General features: G+C 39.7%; 1 protein-coding gene across 1 annotated transcript in view; it reads right to left on the bottom strand.

Moving 5' to 3' along the window:
- PIK3R4 (phosphoinositide-3-kinase regulatory subunit 4) overlaps positions 1–18,104 on the bottom strand; it is a 72,617-nt gene extending 54,513 nt beyond the window's left edge. Inside the window, exons 1-4 of the mRNA XM_025376804.1 lie at positions 17,568–18,104; positions 15,699–16,474; positions 4,592–4,725; positions 2,270–2,852 (exon numbers count right to left, since the gene is read on the bottom strand). Coding sequence (XP_025232589.1) covers positions 2,270–2,852; positions 4,592–4,725; positions 15,699–16,431 — 1,450 coding nt within the window. The 5' untranslated portion in view covers positions 16,432–16,474; positions 17,568–18,104. The remainder of the gene's footprint in view (positions 1–2,269; positions 2,853–4,591; positions 4,726–15,698; positions 16,475–17,567) is intronic.
- Positions 18,105–22,658: the final 4,554 nt, after the last annotated feature.

Here is a 22,658-nt window from a genome sequence, read left to right as displayed (position 1 = left end):
GTTTAACTACCTTAAACTTAAAATAACCTTACTTTTTCCTTACTTTCCAACATCTCTGAAATCGAAATGTACCTTATGGCAGTTGAGATCTTTGAGTCAATCAAATACAATTATTCCCTTCATCCTGGGGTCCTACTCCCCACCCCTGCCAGGTTCAACAATGCTCTGAATAGAATAAAAATTTACCTCTAAGTAAGCAAGATGTTAATACCCTATAATGCCTGCTCACCCCAAAGATGGAAAAACTCTGGGCCATATCCTGATAATATGTCAAAAATTCTAGATGAGTATCCCCACTTTAATGAGCAAATTTTTATTAGGAAAAGTCTCTTACTTTCCTGGGTACCTCTAAAGTGTGAGTAGATCTATGCTTATTTCCCCATAAACCACAGCACACTTGGAAGTTCACTTTACACAAATCTGTACCAGCATCTATGATATTTAAAAAATACTGTAAAGAAATAAATGATTTTAAACTTTTATAATTACTGACACATATATTTTAATTATATTTAACCATACACATTCAAATACACTGGCTCTATTTTAAAAGACCGCAAATTAGCCAGGCGTGGTGGCACATTCCTATAGTGTTTGGAGGGCTGTATTTGGAGGATGGCTTGAGCCTGGGAAGTCAAGGCTGCAGTGAGCCATGATCTCCCCACTGCATTCCAGCCTGGGTGATCACATACTGGGCTGTGAAGAAATGACAATGCAAGGTGCTGGCACTGACCCTGGGTTATCATGGACTCTCACCATAAAGACCCAGAAGACCAAAGAAAAGCAGGATTGCTTCAAAACCAAGGTCTAGAACAGGAGCTCTGAGAACTGAGAAATAGACCAGATACATTTGGGTCACGTTATTTAGTCTCTCCTAACCCCAATCTCCTCACCTGTCATATGAAGGTAATATAACATCTAATGCTCAAGGTTGTTGCAGCTAACCCTTGCAATAACCTAGAGCAGATTTTTCAACAAACAGTAGCTATTATTTCTATGTGATAGCTATTAGTAACTGAGTGTCAATATGTTAATATGGCACCTCATCAGAACATGACCTGTTTAACACAATTGAGAACAGATTAAGATACACTGCACCAAAAAGTAGGATCATAAAATTCTGGTAAAGAAGATAGAGCTTGTTTTTAAAACTGATAAACTTTGATTTGATTTGATTTTATCTGGTTCAATTATTTATATTTGCCAAGTGAGTTACAACTATGCTTTGTTACAAATGATAAACTTTTATGTGTCTTAGAGAAATCCTGGATTTCTGAGCCTGAAGTTCATACCTATATGGTTACAGAAACCATAAATAAATAAATAGGCAAAGATAAACATAAATAAAAATATATCTATGAGGAAACATAAAAACACCTAACAATCACCAATCACTTTTTGGGTGTGCCTAGAGATAAGACCAGAGTCCAAAGACCATTTTTCGCATGTTTCATTAAAATAATGACAAACAAATCATAAAATGAATGAACTATGTTTGTTTAAAAAAAAAAAAAAGACAATATCATCACCACACACGTACTATTTACAAAGACTTCAAAACAGAATCCCTGATTTCTTTCAGATTATATTATAGAAATAAATTATTTATACTCAGCGATATTATATATATTCAGTGGAATTTCTCATGCAGAAATAAGCTCTCAGAATTAATTTGGGGAGCTAGAAACATGAATCTGTATCACCTGATTTTGAGTGAGAATTACAGGCAAAACAGGTAGGTGTGTATAACACACCCACCTCATCACAAAGAAGATGTACATCCTAAACAGCACAGTTACTGGAAAAACAACCTTAAACTTCAGTAAGTTAGTATGCTAGGTTCTTTCAACATCAAATTATCCAGCAAAATTAATCTTTTTCAGCAGCAATAGACTGTTATATCCTAAAACTGACAGTCAAATAACCATATTTATCAGAGAAACTTCATAAAGGCCTGAAGACACTAGATCAGAAGCACATACTTGTAAACATTAGTAACATTAGTCTTATTCCAAGTTGAATGTAATATTCCTAAGAAAATCACAAAATTCCATCACTTGATAATTCTGATCGTTTCAAAAGTGAGAGAACACACAAACATTGATTCCCAGGAACACAGTATCTAGAAATATTATCAAAATGTACACAAACAGTTCAAAGAGCAAAGTTCATACTTGGAATTCTCAAACAAATCAGAAAAACAAGCAGTATTATAGTCATTAACTTAAAAATTATCTAAGTGGTTAATATTTGGACAATAAACTCTTACCAGCATAGGCTAGTCTAACGATAGTAGCATCATCTTGGGCTAAGTGGGCTATGCCTGGCAGAATGTATTCCGGATAAATATTGATATCATTACGAGGAACCTCTTTGACGAGAGCAAGAACTTTGGTCAACGTCCTCAAGGCTTCGGCCCTCACCCTGGGAACAGAGTCATTGCTGAAATGCAAAAGATATGGAGTAATCCGATCCAAAAGAATTTCAACACTTAATCTGGGAGCCAAATGAAGAATAAGTTCCAAAGCAGCTAATTTGGAATCACAGTATTTAAGGGTCTGTAGGCAGGATGTTATAACAGATACCAAGATAACCAGCCCATTTTCCTTAGGCTCTCCTTCGGCTTTTTCTGGCAGATCATGTCCACAGAGATTGTGAATAATGTTGCCCAAATCCTTCCGTATAACCAGAATACGCTCATCTGCAGAAAGAAACGTTTCCTTGGCAAACTGGGCCATGTAGGGCTGAAGGAAAGTGTAAAATATTTCAGGAAAGGCGTTGCCACGCTGCTGTTTTAAGTAATCTTCTGCCTCTAAACGTTTATCTGGCTCACGGTGAATCATCTGAGTTACCTACACCAAGGAAAGAAAAGGAATTAAAATAGATTTGAGAATAGAAAAGTAAAGCAGATGGAAGGCAATTTACATACGATGTAAAGGATCTTTCAGAACCTGACTGCTAAGTGATTGTGACTCCATCATCCTAGAAAGCAGCAAAAAATCATATACAAATATATTACAGATGGCCCTGACACATAAACAGGAGGTTATACCATGGCTCAGTATTCCCCATTTCTTAAAATAGGGACTAATATATTGCTGTCCACAACTCAAAGATTCTTATAAACTTTTCTGAGTAGGAGATACCATGAAGGATCTGAGGAAAGCAATGGATTTTCTCCAGAGAAAAATGTATACACACAATTTCTGCATTAAAAAACCCATACAATTCTGGAAGGAATCACAGAACCCCTAAAATCCATTTACATATCCAGGGTTGAGTTATGGTTCAGAACCTTATTGCCACAAGTGCAAAGGAATCTGTGGGTTAAGTATAGCTCTAGGATCTAATCAATAGGGGACTCAGTGGCTTAAAGTTTTCAAATAGTGTCAAAGAGATGTTAAATTCTGCAAACACTAGAAATGATACACCTCATTTGAATTTATCCTATGTTTTCTAGTATCATAGGGAAATAAATATTTTTCAATGCACAGAACATAGTTTAATCTTTCCTGGACACTCATAGGGTATCAGTCATTATTTAAATAAAATATCACAAAATGTATTGAGTTATCTGAACTTTGTTTATATTTTAAATAAGAGCCTAGTAGTGAACATGGGGGAATCAAATGTACTAAAAGAAAATGTTAACTAGTCAGAATTGCTTTTAGTTTGATTAGGCCCTAAAGATTAAACAAATTCACTTCTTTCGCAGTTAAGAAAATGTACGCCGAAAGACATGAAGTTAACCAAAGCAACATAACAAGTATGTGCCATACCCAAAGACAGAACATTACACCAACTCCTAATCCAGTGTACTGTTCAATAAATATGGCCTAAACTGGCTTCCTCTGAAGCACCTTAGTTTTTAATATTTGACATACTTAAGAGAAATTTAAATGTATTATAGATCTCCCTGTATTATATATCTCCCTACCTAATTAAATAATATTCTAAATACACTACAATCTTTTCCATGACTCAGAGTCATCACCACAATATTAGTTACCCTACAAATGACTTAGAAAAGATGCCCTCAAACAGTAATGTAGCTATGTGGCTTAGGTGATCCCCCCACATGACTCCTCACGCCCATTCTGCTATACTAATTTGTGCTTCTGTAGCTGCCTTTCCAGAGCTGCCCTCAGCTTCATATATTAATACAAAGCTATTTGCTTCTATATGCAATGACCCTGCATTGCTATATTATATTCAAGTTGACATTTCCTGTTCCCTCCATTTAAAATGTCTGTCTTCTTCATTTCTTACTAGCAAGCTCTATCCAGGACCTCTCCCACCCCTAGAAACCACCTTACCTCCTTCCAAATCTGTAAAACACACACTGAAAATTATAGTGGGAAAATAGATAATAAATAGATTTTTTTTTTAAGTCAAATGAGCTCTGTGCCTAAAGGGGAAAAAAAACAGTACATTCTGCCCTAACAAAGTAGTAACAAAAGGCTGTTTATATTAGTCTATAGTGTTTTACTGCTTTATTCCAAATTTACAACATTCCAGAAATCTGATTAAAGCAAAAGTGGGAACAAGAGCCTATTAAAAACTTTATAGCAAATATTTGTAGCATAGTTACCAATTCTCTGATACTGCGATCTTCAATTTTATTTAGCACTTGTTCAGGGAAAAAATGTCCATTTCTATAAGCCAAAAGTTGAGAGAGATCAAATAATGGTACACCTTCTGTAAAAAGCTCAGCTATCACACAACCTGAAAAATAGCAGGTATAATTCTGTTAGAAAAGAGATGAAAAATACCATGCAATATAGATTGAGAACTCAGACAGTTCATAAAACCCAAAATGCAAAAACCCCAAAGTAAATGAAATTTAAAATGTTGATGCAACATATAACTACAATCAAGCTGACAGGGAAAATGTCTATTGCCTGAACACTGGTTTCTAAAGTATAAAGTCAAAATAGAGCCATACAATTTTTCTCCCTCTTAAAAGTTAAATACTTCCCCAGTTCTGTAATTTTAAATGAATGTATAAACCAGACATGGTGGCTCACACCTGTACTTCCAGCACTTTGGGAGGCCAAGGCCAGCAGATCATCTGAGATCAGGAGTTCGAGACCAGCCTGGTCAACATGATGAAACCGCATCTCTACCAAAAACACAAAAATTAACCGGGCATGGTGGCGCACACCTGTGGTCCCAGCTACCTGGGAGGCTGAGGCACAAGAATCACTTAAACCCAGGAAGTAGAGGTAGGTAGAGGTAGGCTGCAGTGAGCTGAGATCATGCCACTGCACTCCAGCCTGGATGACAGAGTGAGACTCCACCTCAAAAAAATAAAATAAAATAAAATAAAATAATAAATAAATTAAATTAAAGTATATATGTAATATATACAATTTACATATAGAGTGATAAAACAAGAAACTTTTATTTTAGTATGGACTTACAGACATTAAATTCATAAGGAATTACTACTACAAAGTCGTATCTGACAAATCATTTATTCATCATTAAACAAAAAGTTATTAGGTGACCACTATACCATAGGCACAAGTAGTACATAAAGCAGATAAAATCCTTGCCCTCATGAAGCTTTCATTCTAGGAAGGAAGACAGAAAATAAAGCAGTGAACAAACATAATATGTGAAATGCTAAAAAGTGTAGCTGTAAGATTAGGGAGAAGAAAAGAGAGATAACTCTCATTTTGCATTTATATAATCTTCAAACCAGAAATTTTTAAAGTACCCACATTTCCAAAAGGACAACACAGTTTCACTGAACCATTACATGACAGGCATTTAACAAGTCTAAAGAGATCCTTAAATAACCTCAACTCTCAGCCTGTGCATTTGTTAGTCCCTCTACCTAGAATGCTATTCCCCCAAGTACCTCCACCTCCTTCAGATCTTCAGGTGCTCAAATGTCACTCAGCAGTAAGGCCTTTCTTGATTGCCTGTTTAAAATTGCAGGCCCCACTTCCACAACTACCCCCACACCCCTCACCAGACACATTCCCTTTTCTCTTTCCTTACGGTTTTTCCTCCATAGCACCTACTTCCAGGTTATATTTTATGTACAGATGCTGCTCAATCTACAACGGGGTTACATCCCAATAAATCAATGAAAAGTTAAAAATATTGCATGGTGGCTCATGGCTGTAATCCCACCACTTTGGGAGGCCAAGACAGGCAGATCACTTGAGGTCAGGAGTTCAAGACCAGCCTGGCCAACACAGTGAAACACTATCTCTACTAAAAATACAAAAAATAGCCAGGTGTGGTGGTGCATGTTTGTAATTCCAGGTATTTGGGAGGCTAAAACAGGAGAATCACTTTAACCTGCAAGGCAGAGTTTGCAGTAAGCAGAGATTGGGCCACTGCACTCCAGTCTGGGCAACAGAGCCAGACTCTGTCTCCAAAAAAAAAAAGAAAAAGAAAAGAAAAATAAATGGATTTAATACATGTAACCTGCTGAATTCTCCAGCTTAGCCTACCTTAAACATGCTCAGAACACTTACATTAGCCTACATGTGGGCAAACACATCTAACTCAAAGGCTATTTCACAATAAAGTTGTGAGATATTTCTCTCACATAATTTATTAATATTGAACTGAAAGTGAAAAACAGCATGATTGTATGGGTGCTCCAAATACATTTCAACTGAATGTGTATCACTTTTGCACTTTTGATTTTGGTAAAATCAAACAATCATAATCTGAACCACTGCAAAATCAGGACAGTCTGTGTTTCTTTTTATCTATATGCCTATTAGAATACAATTTACATGAGGAAGGGATTTTTCTACTTTATTCATTGAAAAATCTCCAGCAACTAAGTTCCTAACACATAATAAACACTCAATAAATTTGTTAATTTCTCTTTGTATAGTGTCACATTTTAGAATAAAGGACTTTGAAAAGCAGCTATTAAAAACACCATAAGCAACAAGGAAACAGAGGACCCAAAAAATACAATTAAAATTAACCAGCTAATGTAAGTAAGTTTCTGAGCACGTTTAAGGTAGGGTAAGCTGGGAAGTTCAATAGGTTAGGTGTATTAAATGCATTTTCTACTTATATTTTCAATTTCTCATCAGTTTATTGGGATGTAACTCCATTGTAAGTTGAGGAACATAGGCACATAAAATAGAATCTAGAAGTTGGTGCTATGGGGAAAAAACAGTAGAGAAAAACACCAACTGGATCTAACAGATACCAACAGAACACTCCACCCAACGAAAGCAGAGTACAACACACGCATACTACATATACCGCCTGGCGCTGTCAGCTGTAAGAGCCAAGTGTCAAAGACAATCTAACGAGCACTAGACAGAGGCTTCTAATATCATTCACTACATACTAAAAGAATTAGGATTCCTTAATGGCTTGTTTGAGCACTAGGGCACGGTAGGTACAATATCTTATACCAAAAAGTAAAGAAATGCTTAAAAAAAATTACAATAATAATGAGGACTGCCACAAGGACATGGGAATCAGCCTGAGAAGGCTCCTTCTACCACTGGCCAAATCTGAGACAACTGATGCACCAATATAATTAAGGTAATAAATACAAACGATTGAAAAAATTAAGAATTAATGTCTATACTAATAAATAAATAAATGGGGCGAAAGAGAGGATCCTTGAGTCTAGCAGAATGTTGAGGTACTACTGTTGAATGTGGAGGAAGTGTTTCAGTGGAAGAATCATTTTTGCAACCATCATAGTAAAAATTCGAACAGGCAAGAATCATCAATGGATGCCAAATGCCAAGGGATAAATTGTAGTGATGGGCAGGATATTTGCACATCTTTTTTTGTTTGTTTTTTGATACAAGGTCTCACTCTGTCACCCAGCCCGGAGTGCAGTGGTGTGATCACAGTTCACTGTGGCCTGGACCTCCCGGGCTCAGGTAATCCTCCCACCTCAGCCTCCCGGGTAGCTGAGACTATAGGCATGCACCACCACGCCCAACAAGTTTTTTGCATTTTTTTTTAGAGACAGGGTTTTACCATATTGTCCAGGCTGGTCTTGAACTCCCAGGCTCAAGAATCTGCCCAGTTCAGCCTCCCAAGTGTGGGAGGCTGGGATTACAAGTGTGAGCCACCACACCAGGCATATTTGCACATCTTAAAATTTCTTCCCATAGGTTGCTTATTAGTTGCAAGGGATTAAAAAAATAGAAAACTACAGAGGGGAGAAATTTGGGAAGATTTTGACCAGATGATTAAAATTAACATCACAAACAACCATCATTTGTTTCAAGATGTGACCCTGTGAAAACCCATCATCATCTATGCAGTATTCCTACTAAGTTATAACCTAAATCTAATCATGAGGAAACATTAGACAAACTCAAAATGAGAAACATCCTATCAAAAAACAAAGGAGCGGGTGACATACAGAATGCATGTAAAAGCTGGTGAAAACGGAATAAGGTCTATACTCTAATTAACAGTAATGTACCTATGTCAACTGATTCTGATATGGTACGACAGTCATAACATGTCATCATTGGGGGAAGCTGAGTGAAGGATACCTCACTATTCTTGCAACTTCCTTTGATTCTACAATAATTCAAACTAACAAGTATAAAAATGATTTTGAAAAATTAAGTGGGGGGAGGCATTCTTCAAAAAATGGCAATGTGATAATAACAAAAAGAAAAAAAGGCTGTAGAAATATTAAAGGAGGCTAAAAGGATATGACAACTAAATGTAATATCTGACCCTAAACAAGGTCCTGCCCTGAAGCAGGCAAAATGCTGTAAGAGATATGATTGGGTCAAATACAAAATTAGAATAAGAAGTGTAATTACTGTATCAATGTTAAAATTACCATAGGCATTAACTATATTGTGTTTTATAACAGACTATACCTCATTTTACAAAACACTGAAGGCAGGGGAAGGTTCCAAGATGGCCGAATAGGAACAGCTCCATTCTACAGCTCCCAGCATGAACAACGCAGAAGACGGGTGATTTCTGCATTTCCAACTGAGGTACTGGGTTCATTTCACTGGGGCTTGTCAGAGAGTGGGTGCAGCCCACAGAGCATGAGCCAAAGCAGGGTGGGGCACTGCCTCATCCGGGAAGCACAAGGGGTTGGGGAATTTCCTTTCCTAGCCAAGGGAAGCTGTGACAGACAGTACCTGGAAAATCGGGACACTCCCACCCTAATACTGCCCTTTTCCAAAGGTCTTAGCAAACAGCACACCAGGAGATTGTATCCCACGCCTGGCTCAGAGGGTCCCACGCCCATGGAGCCTTGCTCACTGCTAGCACAGCAGTCTGATATGGAACTGCAAGGCCGCAGCGAGGCTGGGGGAGGGGCGTCTGCCATTGCTGAGGCTTGAGTAAGTAAACAAAGTGGCTGGGAAGCTCAAACTGGGTGGAGCCCACCGTAGCTCCAGGAGGCCTGCCTGCCTCTGTAGACTCCACCACTAGAGGGGCAGGGCATAGCTGAACAAAAGGCAGCAGAAACTTCTGCAGACTTAAATGTCCTTCTAAGACAGCTTTGAAGAGAGTAGTGGTTCTCCCAGCATGGAGTTTGAGATCTGAGAACGGACAGACTGCCTCAAGTGGGTCCCTGACCCCCAAGTAGCCTAATTTGCAGACACCTCGCAGTGGGGGCCGACTGACACCTCATACAGCCAGGTGCCCCTCTGAGACGAAGCTTCCAGAGGAAGGATTAGGTAGCAACATCTGCTGTTCTGCAGCCTCCGCTGGTGATACCTAGGCAAACAGGGCCTGGAGTAGACCTCCAGCAAACTCTAACAGACCTGCAGCTGAGGGTCCTGACTGTTAGAAGGAAAACTAACAAACAGAAAAAGACATCCACACCAAAACCCCACCTGTATGTCACCATTATCAAAAACCAAAGGTAGGTAAAACCACAAAGATGGGGACAAAACAGAGCAGAAAAGCTGAAAATTCTAAAAATCAGAGTGCCTCTTCTCCTCCAAAGGAATGCAGCTCCTCTCCAGCAATGGAACAAAGCTGGACGGAGAATGACGTTGACAAGCTGAGAGAAGAAGGCTTCAGACGATCCGTAATAACAAACTTCTCCGAGCTAAAGGAGGATGTTCGAAGCCATCGCAAAGAAGCTAAAAACCTTGAAAAAAGATTAGACGAATGGCTAACTAGAATAAACAGTGTATGGAAGACCTTAAATGACCTAATGGAGCTGAAAACCATGACACGAGAACTACGTGATGCATGCATAAGCTTCAGTAGCCAATTTGATCAAGAGGAAGAAAGGGTATCAGTGATTGAAAATCAAATGAATGAAGTGAAGCAAGAAGAGAAGTTTAGAGAAAAAGAGTAAAAAGAAACGAACAAAGCCTCCAAGAAATATGGGACTATGTGAAAAGACCAAATCTGCGTCTGATAGGTGTACCTGAAAGTGACGGGGAGAATGGAACCAAGGTGGAAAACACTCTTCAGGATATTATCCAAGAGAACTTCCCCAACCTAGCAAGGCAGGCCAACATTCAAATTCAGGAAACACAAAGAACTCCACAAAGATACTCCTCAAGAAAGGCAACTCCAAGACACGTAATTGTCAGATTCACCAAAGTTGAAATGAAGGAAAAAATGTTAAGGGCAGCCAGAGAGAAAGGTCAGGTTACCCATAAAGGGAAGCATATCAGACTAACAGCGGATCTCTTGGCAGAAACTCTACAACCAGAAGAGAGTGGGGGCCAATATTCAACATTCTTAAAGAAAAGAATTTCAACCCAGAATTTCATATCCAGCCAAACTAAGCTTCATAAGTGAAGGAGAAATAAAATCCTTGACAGACAAACAAATGCTGACAGACTTTGTCACCACCAGGCCTGCCTTACAAGAGCTCCTGAAGGAAGCACTAAACATGGAAAGGAACAATCACTACCACCCACTGCAAAAACATGTCAAATCATAAAGACCATCAATGCTAGGAAGAAACTGCATCAACTAACAAGCAAGATAACCAGCTAACATCATAATGACAGGATCAAATTCACACATAACAATATTAACCTTAAATGTAAATGGACTCAATGCTCCAATTAAAAGACACAGACTGGCAAATTGAATAGAGTCAAGACCCATCAGTGTGCTGTATTCAGGAGACCCATCTCACGTGCAGAGACACACATAGGCTCAAAATAAAGGGATGGAGGAAGATCCACCAAGCAAATGGAAAACAAAAAAAAGCAGGGGTTATAATCCTAGTCTCTCATAAAACAGACTTTAAACCAACAAAGATCAAAAGAGACAAAGAGGGCTATTAGGGATCAATTCAACAAGAAAAGCTAACTATCCCAAATATATATGCACCCAATACAGGAGCACCCAGATTCATAAAGCAAGACCTCAGAGACCTACAAAGAGACTTAGACTCCCACATAATAATAATGGGAGACTTTAACACCCCACTGTCAACATTAGACAGATCAACAAGACAGAAAGTTAACAAGTATATCCAGGACTTGAACTCAGTTCTGCACCAAGCAGACCTAACAGACATCTACAGAAATCTCCACCCCAAATCAACAGAATATACATTCTTCTCAGCACATCGCACTTATTTCAAAATTGATCACGTAGTTGGAAGTAAAGCACTCCTCAGCAAAAGAACAGAAATGATAACAAACTGTCTTTCAGACCACAGTGCAATCAAACTAGAACTCAGGATTAAGAAACTCACTCAAAACCGCTCAACTACATGGAAACTGAACAACCTGCTCCTGAATGACTACTGGGTACATAAGGAAATGAAGGCAGAAATAAAGATGTTCTTTGAAACCAATCAGAACAAAGACACAACATACCAGAATCTCTGGGACACATTTAAAGCAGTGTGTAGAGAGAAATTTATAACTCTAAATGCCCACAAGAGAAAGCAGGAAAGATCTAAAATTGACACCCTAACATCACAATTAAAAGAACTAGAGAAGCAAGAGCAAACACATTCAAATACTAGCAGAAGTCCAGAAATAACTAAGATCAGAGCAAAACTGAAGGAGATAGACACACAAAAAACTTTCAAAAAAATCAATGAATCCAGGAGCTGGTTTTTTGAAAAGATCAACAAAATTGATAAGACTGCTAGCAACACTAGCAAAGAAGAAAAGAGAGAAGAATCAAGACGCAATAAAAAATGGCAAAGGGGATATCACCACCGATCCCACAGAAATACAAAATACCATCAGAGGATACTATAAACACCTCTATGAAAGTAAACTAAAAAACCTAGAAGAAATGCATAAATTCCTGGACACATACACCCTCCTAAGACTAAACCAGGAAGAAGTTGAATCCCTGAATAGACCAATAACAGTCTCTGAAATTGAGGCAATAATTAATAGCCTACCAACCAAAAAACGTCCAGGACCAGAGGGATTCACAGCCGAATTCTACCGGAGGTACAAAGAGGAGCTGGTATCATTTCTTCTGAAACTATTCCAATCAATAGGAAAAGAGGAATCCTCCCTAACTCATTTTATGAGGCCAGCATCATCCTGATACCAAAGCCTGGCAGAGACACAACAAAAAAAGAGAATTTTAGACCAATATCCCTGATGAACATCGATGCAAAAATCCTTAATAAAATAATGGCAAACCGAATCGAGCAGCACATCGAAAAGCTTATCCACCACGATCAAGTTGGCTTCATCCCTGGATGCAAGGCTGGTTCAACATATGCAAATCAACAAACATAATCCATCATATAAACAGAACCAAAAACAAAAACCACATGATTATCTCAATAGATGCAGAAAAGGCCTTCAACAAAATTCAACAGCCCTTCATGCTAAAAACTCTCAATAAACTAGGTATTGATGGGACGTATCTCAAAATAATAAGAGTTATTTAGGACAGACCCACAGCCAATATCATACTCAATGGGCAAAAACTGGAAGCATTCCCTTTGAAAACTGCCACAAGACAGGGATGCCCTCTCTCACCACTCCTATTCAACATAGTGTTGGAAGTTCTGGCCAGGGCAATCAGGCAGGAGAAAGAAATAAAGGCTATTCAATTAGGAAAAGAGGAAGTCAAATTGTCCCTGTTGGCAGATGACATGATTGTATATTTAGAAAATCCCATCATCTCAGCCCAAAATCTCCTTAAGCTGATAAGCAACTTTAGCAAAGTCTCAGGATACAAAATCAATGTGCAAAAATCACAAGCATTCCTATACACCAATAACAGACAAACAGAGAGCCAAATCATGAGTGAACTCCCATTCACAATTGCTTCAAAGAGAATAAAATACCTAGGAATCCAACTTACAAGGGATGTGAAGGAACGCTTCAAGAACTACAAACCTCTGCTCAATGAAATAAAAGAGGACACAAACAAATGGAAGAACATTCCATTCTTATGGATACGAAGAATCAGTAGCGTGAAAAATGGCCATACTGCCCAAGGTAATTTACAGATTCAATGCCATCCCCATCAAACTACCAATGACTTTCTTCACAGAATCGGAAAAATCTACTTTAAACTTCATCTGGAACCAAAAAAGAGCCCACATTGCCAAGACAATCCTAAGCCAAAAGAACCAAGCTGGAGGCATCATGCTACCTGACTTCAAACTATGCTACAAGGCAGCATGGTAACCAAAACAGCATGGTACTGGTACCAAAACAGAGATATAGATCAATGGAACAGAACAGAGTCCTCAGAAACAATACCACACATCTACAACCACCTGGTCTTTGACAAACCTGACAAAAACAAGAAATGGGGAAAGGATTCCCTATTTAGTTAATGGTGCTGGGAAAACTGGCTAGCCATATGTGGAAAGCTGAAACTGGATCCCTTCCTTACACCTTATACAAAAATTAATTCAAGATGGATTAAAGACTTAAATGCTAGACCTAAAACCACAAAAACCCTAGAAGAAAACCTAGGCAGTACCATTCAGGACATAGGCACGGACAAGGACTTCATGACTAAAACACCAAAAGCAATGGCAATAAAACCCACAAGCGAGAAAAAAATTAAGCCAAACTATCACAAAATTTACCAAAAATGGCACTGATGCCAGATTTCTTTCAAAGTCCCTCAGAGTACCACCCTCAACACACTTCTCCTTCCTCTCTATCCCATAAATTCTTAAATAATCTGGAATCCATAGCTCAGCTTCATGTGGTCTGTGTATGTGAAATAATATATAGGAATGAATGCATGGTACATTTTTCCAGGGAAGGAGTCCGCTAATTTCATTACATTTTTTAAGGGAGTCCAAAAAAGCTTAAGAATCACTTCTGTACAACTTTTCCTAGCTACAATTTCTACCTATTTCCTGATAACTCCCAAATCTCCGTCTCTATCCCAGATTTCTATGCCCAAAAATTTATAACCAATTGCTGGGCTAGGTGTGGTAGTTCATCCCTGTAATCGCAACACTTTGGAAGGTTGAGGTGGGATGACAGCTTGAGCTCAGGCATTCAGGAACATTCTGGGCAACATAGTAAAATACAGTCTCTACCAAAAATGTTTTAAAAAATATCAACTGGGTGTGGTGGTGTGCGCCTGTAGTCCTGGCTACACGCAGAAAACTGAGGCAAGAGGATCTTTGGAGTTGAAGGCTGAAGTGAGCTACGACTGCACCACTGCGCTCCAGCCTAGGCAACAATGTGAGATCCTATCTCTAAAACATAATAATAAATTAAAAATAAATAAAAATATAACCAAATATATGTTGTACATCTTCTCCTGAATCCTTGGCAGAAATCTCAAACTTAACATATCTAAAACAGACCTCATCATCTTCCCAATCTTACCTGTTCCTCCTCCTGTGTCTCCTTGTCTCAGGGACCAGCATTACCACCCACTCAGTTTGGTGGGCGGGCCGAAGTTCCTGTGACTTCATCTTCCAATGACAGAGTCCTAACAATTCTATCTACTAATAATCTCTTAAGCATTACCACTTCTCTCCACTCCTTCCAACTCTGCCACAACCTTAAGCCAGTCACAATCATCTTACCTGGACTGTGGCAGTTTTCTCCTAACTTGTTTTCCTGTCTTCTGTGTAGCTTCCCTGCAAAATTCACTCTCCATGCTACAGTCAGGCCAGACCGTTTCTGATCTGGCCTGAGTTTGGGCCTTACTTAATTCACATTCTGTGTTCCAGAAAACACATCAGTGCATCATGTTCTGGTTTTTAAGCTTTTGTGTAGGCAACATTCTCTGTCTGAAACAAACTACTCTACGAAAGTTAACTCCCAATCAACTTTCAGATTTCAATGTAAATATCATCTTTCTATTAAAGAGGCCTTGCTTGATCCCACCTCTTGACTCATCACCACCATGAGGACTAATTTAAGTATCTATGTGTTCATATAGTAGCACCCAATGCTTATTACCACCACAGTAAACAACACTGCATTGAAATGTCCTTTTGCAATATCCATGGTCACTTTAAAATGGAAGCATTATGAAAATATATTATCCATCAATGTCCCTAGCACTTAGGACAGGGCCTGACACATACAATAAAAGTAGGCAAGCAAATATGTTTATCTGTTTGTGTAAATAAACTGCTGTTTGCATTTCCTAGGCACTTAAACATATCCAATGCAGGAATACTGCCTCTAATTGAAATAGTGTCTGAGGACAAACCAAGACATTAACTTTTCAATATCTGGTGACTAAAAAAAGCTACATTTCTGATTAACAGTTAAAAGATAAACACATGCTCCTTTAGCAAATGTGACCCACTCAAATACCTGCTGAAAAGATGTCCATTGCTCTCTTCAACTCTCCTCTTGTTCTCTGATGGCTATTTAAGTCTACAAGCGGAGTTGAAGGATCTCTCATATATTCTAACTCAGTGGCAAACATCCCACCATCAACAAAACGTTCAGGAGCAATATAACAAGTTCGCCTCCGTGATGTGTCAAAGAAATAATTGAAATCTGCCGGGTTGTCTTCTGGAAGATAAGTGGGCTTAAAACTGGCAAAATCAGTTAGAAGAACCCAATTCCAACTGGTGACCATCACATTCTCAGTCTTGATGTCTCCATGACGAACTCCAGATTTGTGTGCTTGGTCCACAGCTGTCAGGATCTGGAAAGCAATCCAGCGCTTCTCAATGTTATTCAAGAATGGACGGGTACTGATGCGATCATAGAGATTGTCTCGCACATACTGCCTAAAGAGCATAGCTGCTTTCTCAGATGCTTTTTCTGATGCTTTCTGGAAAGGCAGACAGTTCTGTGCAGAATTAAGCCGGATTTTCAGTTCCTCTAGCTCTTGTTTATAGCTGGTTAAAGGCAATGTGGGATCCTGAATTGCAAAAACCTTCACAACGACCAGGCCTTCTCGGTGCTTGGCTCGAGCAACTTTAAAAAACCGAGTACTCCCCAGGCTTTTATCATACTCAAAGTCATGAATATCTGAAAAATAACTCTCTACAGAAAGAATCTGGGAGGGAGCAATGCCAGCAAGCTGATTTCCCATAATGGCAAGCACCTCTGGGGTCGGTAAGGTTAGGATACAATACCTATATAAAAGAAAAACAAATGAAGAAAAAAGACAAGAAACAAAGAAGCAGTGAAACACCATTATTCCATTACTTGGTCTCTTCCGAAAAGACGGATGCAGCATATTTCTCTTCCACTAAGAGCACTGTACCTAGCCTTCTCGGCAGTCTCTAAATTTCACACACATTTATCTAAAAAGACCATGTTATTTTCTCTAAGAAGACCTTGTTATTTTACCTAAAAAGATCCTGCTATTGTGCATCGCCATTTCCAGAAGCTGAACTATATTTAGATAGGTCTCTTCAACTTTAAGCCAAAAATGTTGGAATGTGTTATTTTCTGATATTTAAATTTAAAATATTAATGAGCCTTTACTATGTATTCCGTGCTGTGCTTGGGGCTATGAGAATCACAAAATTACTCTATGACATAGTTCTTGTCCAAGAACCTGTAGTTTCTTGGAAATAAGACACAGACACATTAAAAACTTAAAACTGGCCGGGCGCGGTGGCTCACGCATGTAATCGCAGCACTTCCGGAGATCAAGGCCGGCGGATCACGAGATCAGGAGTTCAAGACAAGCCTGGCCAACATGGTTAAACCCCCTCTCCACTAAAAATACAAAAATTAGCCGGGTGTGGTAGTGGGCGCCTGTAATCCCAGCTACTCGTGAGGCTGAGGCAGGAGAATTGCTTGAACCCAGGACGCGTAGGTTGCAGTGAGTGGAGATCCCGCCACTGCACTCCAGCCTGGGTGACCGAGCGAGACTCCGTCCGTCTCAAAAGAAAAAAGAAAAAAAGAAAAATGTGAAACTGACTAGGAGTCATCTAATACAAATAGGTCACTGAATTCCTGAAATGGTCAAACTAAGATCTAAAAATTCAGTTAACTCCTGGACACTTCCTGCCTAATTCCAATGTGCCCTCTCACCCAGCTAAAAGAAGGTGCAAACTTCCCTGGTCTGCAACAAGAAACCTTGCCACAGATGTTAAAGAAATGTAGACCAAAATAGGCACTTGCTAACCGTAGCCCAGGGTTTTGCTAACTCAGGTTTTGCAAGAAATAAATGCCACACATATACACACACGACCTTAAGCACACATAAACATTTACCCTAGGCCTCGGGAAAGTGTCAAAAATCGTTCAGAGGCTTCACAACGAGGTCATAGTGGACTACTTCGAGGACGGGACAGGAAAACGCGTCAGCAGCGGGGAAGCTATCTCTACGAAGGGTCTTTCTTCATAGGCAGGAGATGGGCTGTTGGGGGAGGGGCGCAGAAAAGTCCCGCTCTTCAGGAACCCGGGTGGTCCTGGGAGGAGAACTGGGAAAGCTCTAGGGGTCTCGGCAGAGAGAAGAAGCCACGCTAAAGAGTTTCCACAGGTACCCCGGGATTTGCCCCTTCCAGCCCCCTAACCTGCCCTGGGGGCCATGCGTTCCTGGGCCTCGTCTTCCTCTAGCGCGGATCGCTACACCCTTCCGAGCCCTCCTCGAGGGCCTCACCACCGGGCGGGGGGAGATGGAACCCGGGAGAGAAGTGGAGACCGCCAGTCCCAGGAAAACACTATACTTCAGCTGCTACAGCCGCAGCAAACGCCGAACTCCCGGGAAAGCAGCCGGTCTGACCTCACTTCCTGTCGCCGAGCAGAAGTGACGAAAAAGAGTGAGCCCTGAGGAATTGCCAGGGTAGGAAACTGGTTGCTAGGAAACGAACGAAGGTGTAGTCTTACTCCGGGCGAAACTACAGGGAGAAAATAATGCTCTGACAACGATCTATCCCCGTCCTCCTCTTCTACCTTTCATTCTCGAACGCTGAGGTTTCTGACATCCCCTAGAACCTGTTCAGACACCCCTTCACTCCCAGGACAGCAGAACAGCGTTAAGAGAACTCAAGAATATTTAGGAAAACTAATATATCCCAAGCTGGATTTTTAAGAGTTCTACTGAGATATAACTTACATACCATAAAGTTCACCTGCTTAAAATGTACAAAGCAGTAGTTTTTAATACATCTGTCGAGTTGTGCAATCATCCCTATAATGTGATTTTATTTAGTTATTTATTTTTGAGATGGAGTCTCGGAGTCTCGTTCTGTAACCCTGGCTGGAGTGCAGTGGCACGATCTCGGCTTGCTGCAACCTCCACCTCCCGGGTTCAAGCGATTCTCCGGCTTCAACCTTCCGAGTAGCTGGGACTATAGACGCCGGCCTCTACGCCTGGCTAATTTTTTGTGTTTTTAGTAGAGACGGGGTTTCACCGTGTTATGGTCTCAATCTCCTGACCTCGTGATCCGCCAATCTCGGCCTCCCAAAGTGCTGGGATTACAGGCGTGAACCACCGCACCCGGCCTTTTTTTTTTTTTTTTTTTTTGGAGAGAGAATCTCGCTGTGTCACCCAGGCAGGAATGCAGTAGTGCCATCTCGGCTTACTGCAAACTCCACCTCCACCGGGTTCAAGCGATTCTCATGCTTCTGCCTCCAGAGTAGCTGGGACCACAGGCATGTGCCACCACGCCCAGCTAGTTTTTGTATTGTTAGTAGAGACGGGGTTTCACCATGTTGGCCAGGATGGTCTAGATCTCCTGACCTCAAGTGATTCGCCCGCCTCGACCTCCCAAAGTGCTGAGATTACAGGTATGAGCCACCGTGCCCAGCCTGCCTGATTTTAAACATTTTCATTACCCCAAAAGGAAACCGTGAAACCATTCGCAGTCGCTCCCTGTTCTCCCCCATTTCTCCTCCCGCTTCCAGCCCTAGGCAATCACTAATCTACTTTCTGTTTCTATACACTTGCCTCTTCTGGACATTTTATATATAATATGTGGGCTTTGAGACTGACTTCTTTCACTTTGCATAATGTTTTTGAGGATTATCCCTGTTGTAGCTTGTATTAGTACTTCATTTATTTGTTGTTGCAAATATTTTTTTTGTATGGATATATCACATTTTATCCTTTTGTCAGTTGATAGACATTTGAGTTGTTTTACTTTTAGGTTATTATGAATAATGCTGCTATGTTCATAGCATTAGTGTATAAGTCTTTGTGTAGCCATATGTTTTCATTTCTCTTGGATAGATACTGAGGAATGAAATTGTGGGCTCATATGGCAGCTCTATGTTTAACATTTCAGAAACTGCCAAACTGTTTTCCAAAGTGCAGGCACCATTTTACATTCCCATTAGCAATGTATGAGGGCTCTAATTTCTCCACATTCTTGCTGACACTGTTATTATCTCCTTTTTTTATTATCCTGGTGGCTCTTAAGTGGTATCTCGTTGTTTTGATTTGTATTTCCCTAATAACCAATTCTGTTAAGCATCTTTCTTATTGTGCTTGTTTTCTGTTCATATATCTTCTTTGAAGAGATGTCTATTTAAATTATTTGACTATTTTTAATTGGTTTGTCTTTTTATTATTGAGTTGTAAGCATTCTTTATATATTCTAGATACAAATCCCTTATCGGAGATAGTATTTGCAAATATTTTCTCTCTGTGTTGTCTTTTCACATTTTTGATAGTGTTCTTTAAAACACAAAATGTTTTAATCCAAAGCTGAAATTGTTATTATCCCTGCAACATTCCCTCCTCCCTTCTTCTCCAACTCAATATGCAGCACTACTACCCACTGAATTCCTCAAGACTGTAAATTTGGAACTCATTAAGGCATCCTTAACATATTCCTACTCTCCCCCTCTTCCTCACCACACTCATTCCTCCCATTCAGTGATCACTTGCTCTTGCTGATTCCATCCCCGAAATATACCTTGAACCCATTCACTGCCATCTCCTCAGAGCCTAGGCCAAGCAACCATCATTGTCATGATGTCTACATTTTGAAACCTACACAGAAAAGGCACTCCTCACTCCTGATATTATTTTGTATACTTCTCCCAGAATTTTTTCTGGGTCTTTTATGGTTTCATTTTGTGCTCTTAAATTTCTGAAGTATAGCTACAACTGTATGTTTTTCTAGAGAGTTACTCAGTTATCTAAAAATGTTGAGTAATACATTTCCCCCCACTTAGTTGAAATGTCATATTTACCATATAACAGATTTCCTATGTATATCTGGGTCTTCTGCTGGACTTTCTTTTCTGTCCATTGAGGTACTATTTAATTCATCTACCAGTACTTTTAAAATAATTGTATAATGTTTTAATGTCTGACATGGCTAGTCCTAGAGTAGTCTTTTTTATATGAAATTATAATCATAAGACATCTATGCTTACATCCTTCTAGAAGCTCCTCCTCATTTTTAGGCTAACATTAAAAATCCGTAGCTTGCCCTACAAATCCTTGCATGATCTGACCCCTGCCCACCTGCTGCACTGCAATTGACATCACTCATTGTCCCTCTTAATCTCCCACACTGGCTTTCTCTTTGCTCCTATCCTGTTCTAATTGTCAAACCTTTCCCTACTGTTAGTCCTTCACATTTACTCTTTCCTCTGCTTAGAACACTCTTTCCCCTATTCTTTAGCCAAAATCTTTTCATCTTTCAAGTCCCAGATTAGGTGCCATCACCTCATGCAGTTCTTCACTGACTGCCCCCCATTATATACTTTCATGGACCTTCTACTTTTCCTTCACAGTGCTTATTATTATTGAAATCCTTTAAGTTTGAGGCATAACTGTTTATTGGCTCTTTTATCACTAGACTGTAAACTCCACGACAACAGTGATTGTGTGATTCTTACTCATCAGGATATCTTCAACACCTAGAACCATACCTAACAGATGATAGACATTCAATCAGTATTTTTTGAATCAATAAATATGGACTTTGTGAGGTTTGTGATCATTAGGGCCAAGGTCAGGAGTCCCAGGACTGGGAACATCTAAAATATATACATAAAATCAATGGAAGCACTCAGTTAATTACCAGATAGTATTTTTTTAAGGAGTAAGCTTATATTTCAGACTCTGAATACCATGTATGTAAGTGCTTTAGATATCTCTCCAATAGAGAAGTAATGGTATAGAAATATGGTAAATATGTCTCAATTTAGATTATTTCTGCTTTTCCCCACCTGTATTTTCCCCAACATTACATTTTGTGAAATAACTTATGGATTTTTTCAATGCCTTCTATACTCACTACTATGGTTTTCTTTTCTTTTTCTTTCCAGTTCCTCCTTTTTTCTTTCTTTCCTTCTCATTCTTTCTTCCTTCTTTCCTTGTTTCTGTTGTTAAATAGCAATCATGACTGTCCATGGAGGGTTTTTTTTGAAGAAATTTCACCTAGTTCTTTTCAAAGCAATAAAAGATAAAATTTACTTGCTACTGTTGAAGTCAAACTAAGAAAGAGCCAGCAAACACTGGACCATCCTCTAGCCAGTGTCCTTGCAGCTGCATTTTGGCACTGATGGCTAACTGTCCCCTTCCACAGAAAATAGATGTTTCTGGGAAGTGCCTGAACTATAGGAACCATATTTTTCAGTCCCACACCACTGTTTGCACCTAAGTGGAGCCATTTTACTAGCGTTCACTATGAAGTTCAGGTGGAAATTATGTGTTTCATTTCTAGTACACGATAGTTAGGAGGTGAATGAATTCCACCTTCTTTCCTCTTTAGCCTGGTTGCAGAAGACTTAAAGGCCCTAGTTAATGCCAGAGCCACAAGAAGATAGCAGCCTGTGTCCCAAAATCACAGCCTGGAGAAAGACCCCTGCTTAGCAGGCACACCCACATAGAACTTTTACATATACAAAAGTATACCCCATTATAAGCCAGCAAAATCTCATAGTCTATTAATTATAGCAGTTAGCCTTACCTTTACAAATACATTCATCTGCCTGATGTCTATTCATTTCCTCCCTCTCCTGAGCTGTTTACTCCACCAGTGCATTTGCAGTCCTGTGAGATGTCCATGTGAGCTCTGCTGTCCTTGCATTCTAAGGGGAAAAATAAGGCAGGGGGGAAGGATCCCTAATATAAACAGCTCCTTCTAGTTAATAGTAAGTATTTTATCTTCTTATACAAGAATGCCAGCTAGGCCGGGCGTGGTGTCTCAAGCCTGTAATCCCAGCACTTTGGGAGGCCAAGACGGGCAGATCACGAGGTCAAGAGATCGAGACCATCCTAGCTAACACGGTGAAACCCCATCTCTACTAAAAAAATACAAAAAACTAGCCGGGCGAGGTGGCGGGCACCTGTAGTCCCAGCTACTCGGGAGGCTGAGGCAGGAGAATGGTGTAAACTCAGGG

The sequence above is a fragment of the Theropithecus gelada genome, chromosome 2, assembly GCF_003255815.1.
Source record: "Theropithecus gelada isolate Dixy chromosome 2, Tgel_1.0, whole genome shotgun sequence".
Lineage (NCBI taxonomy): Eukaryota > Metazoa > Chordata > Mammalia > Primates > Cercopithecidae > Theropithecus > Theropithecus gelada.
The sequence above is the reverse complement of the archived record's forward strand: the minus strand, read 5'-3'. Positions and strand labels throughout refer to the sequence as shown.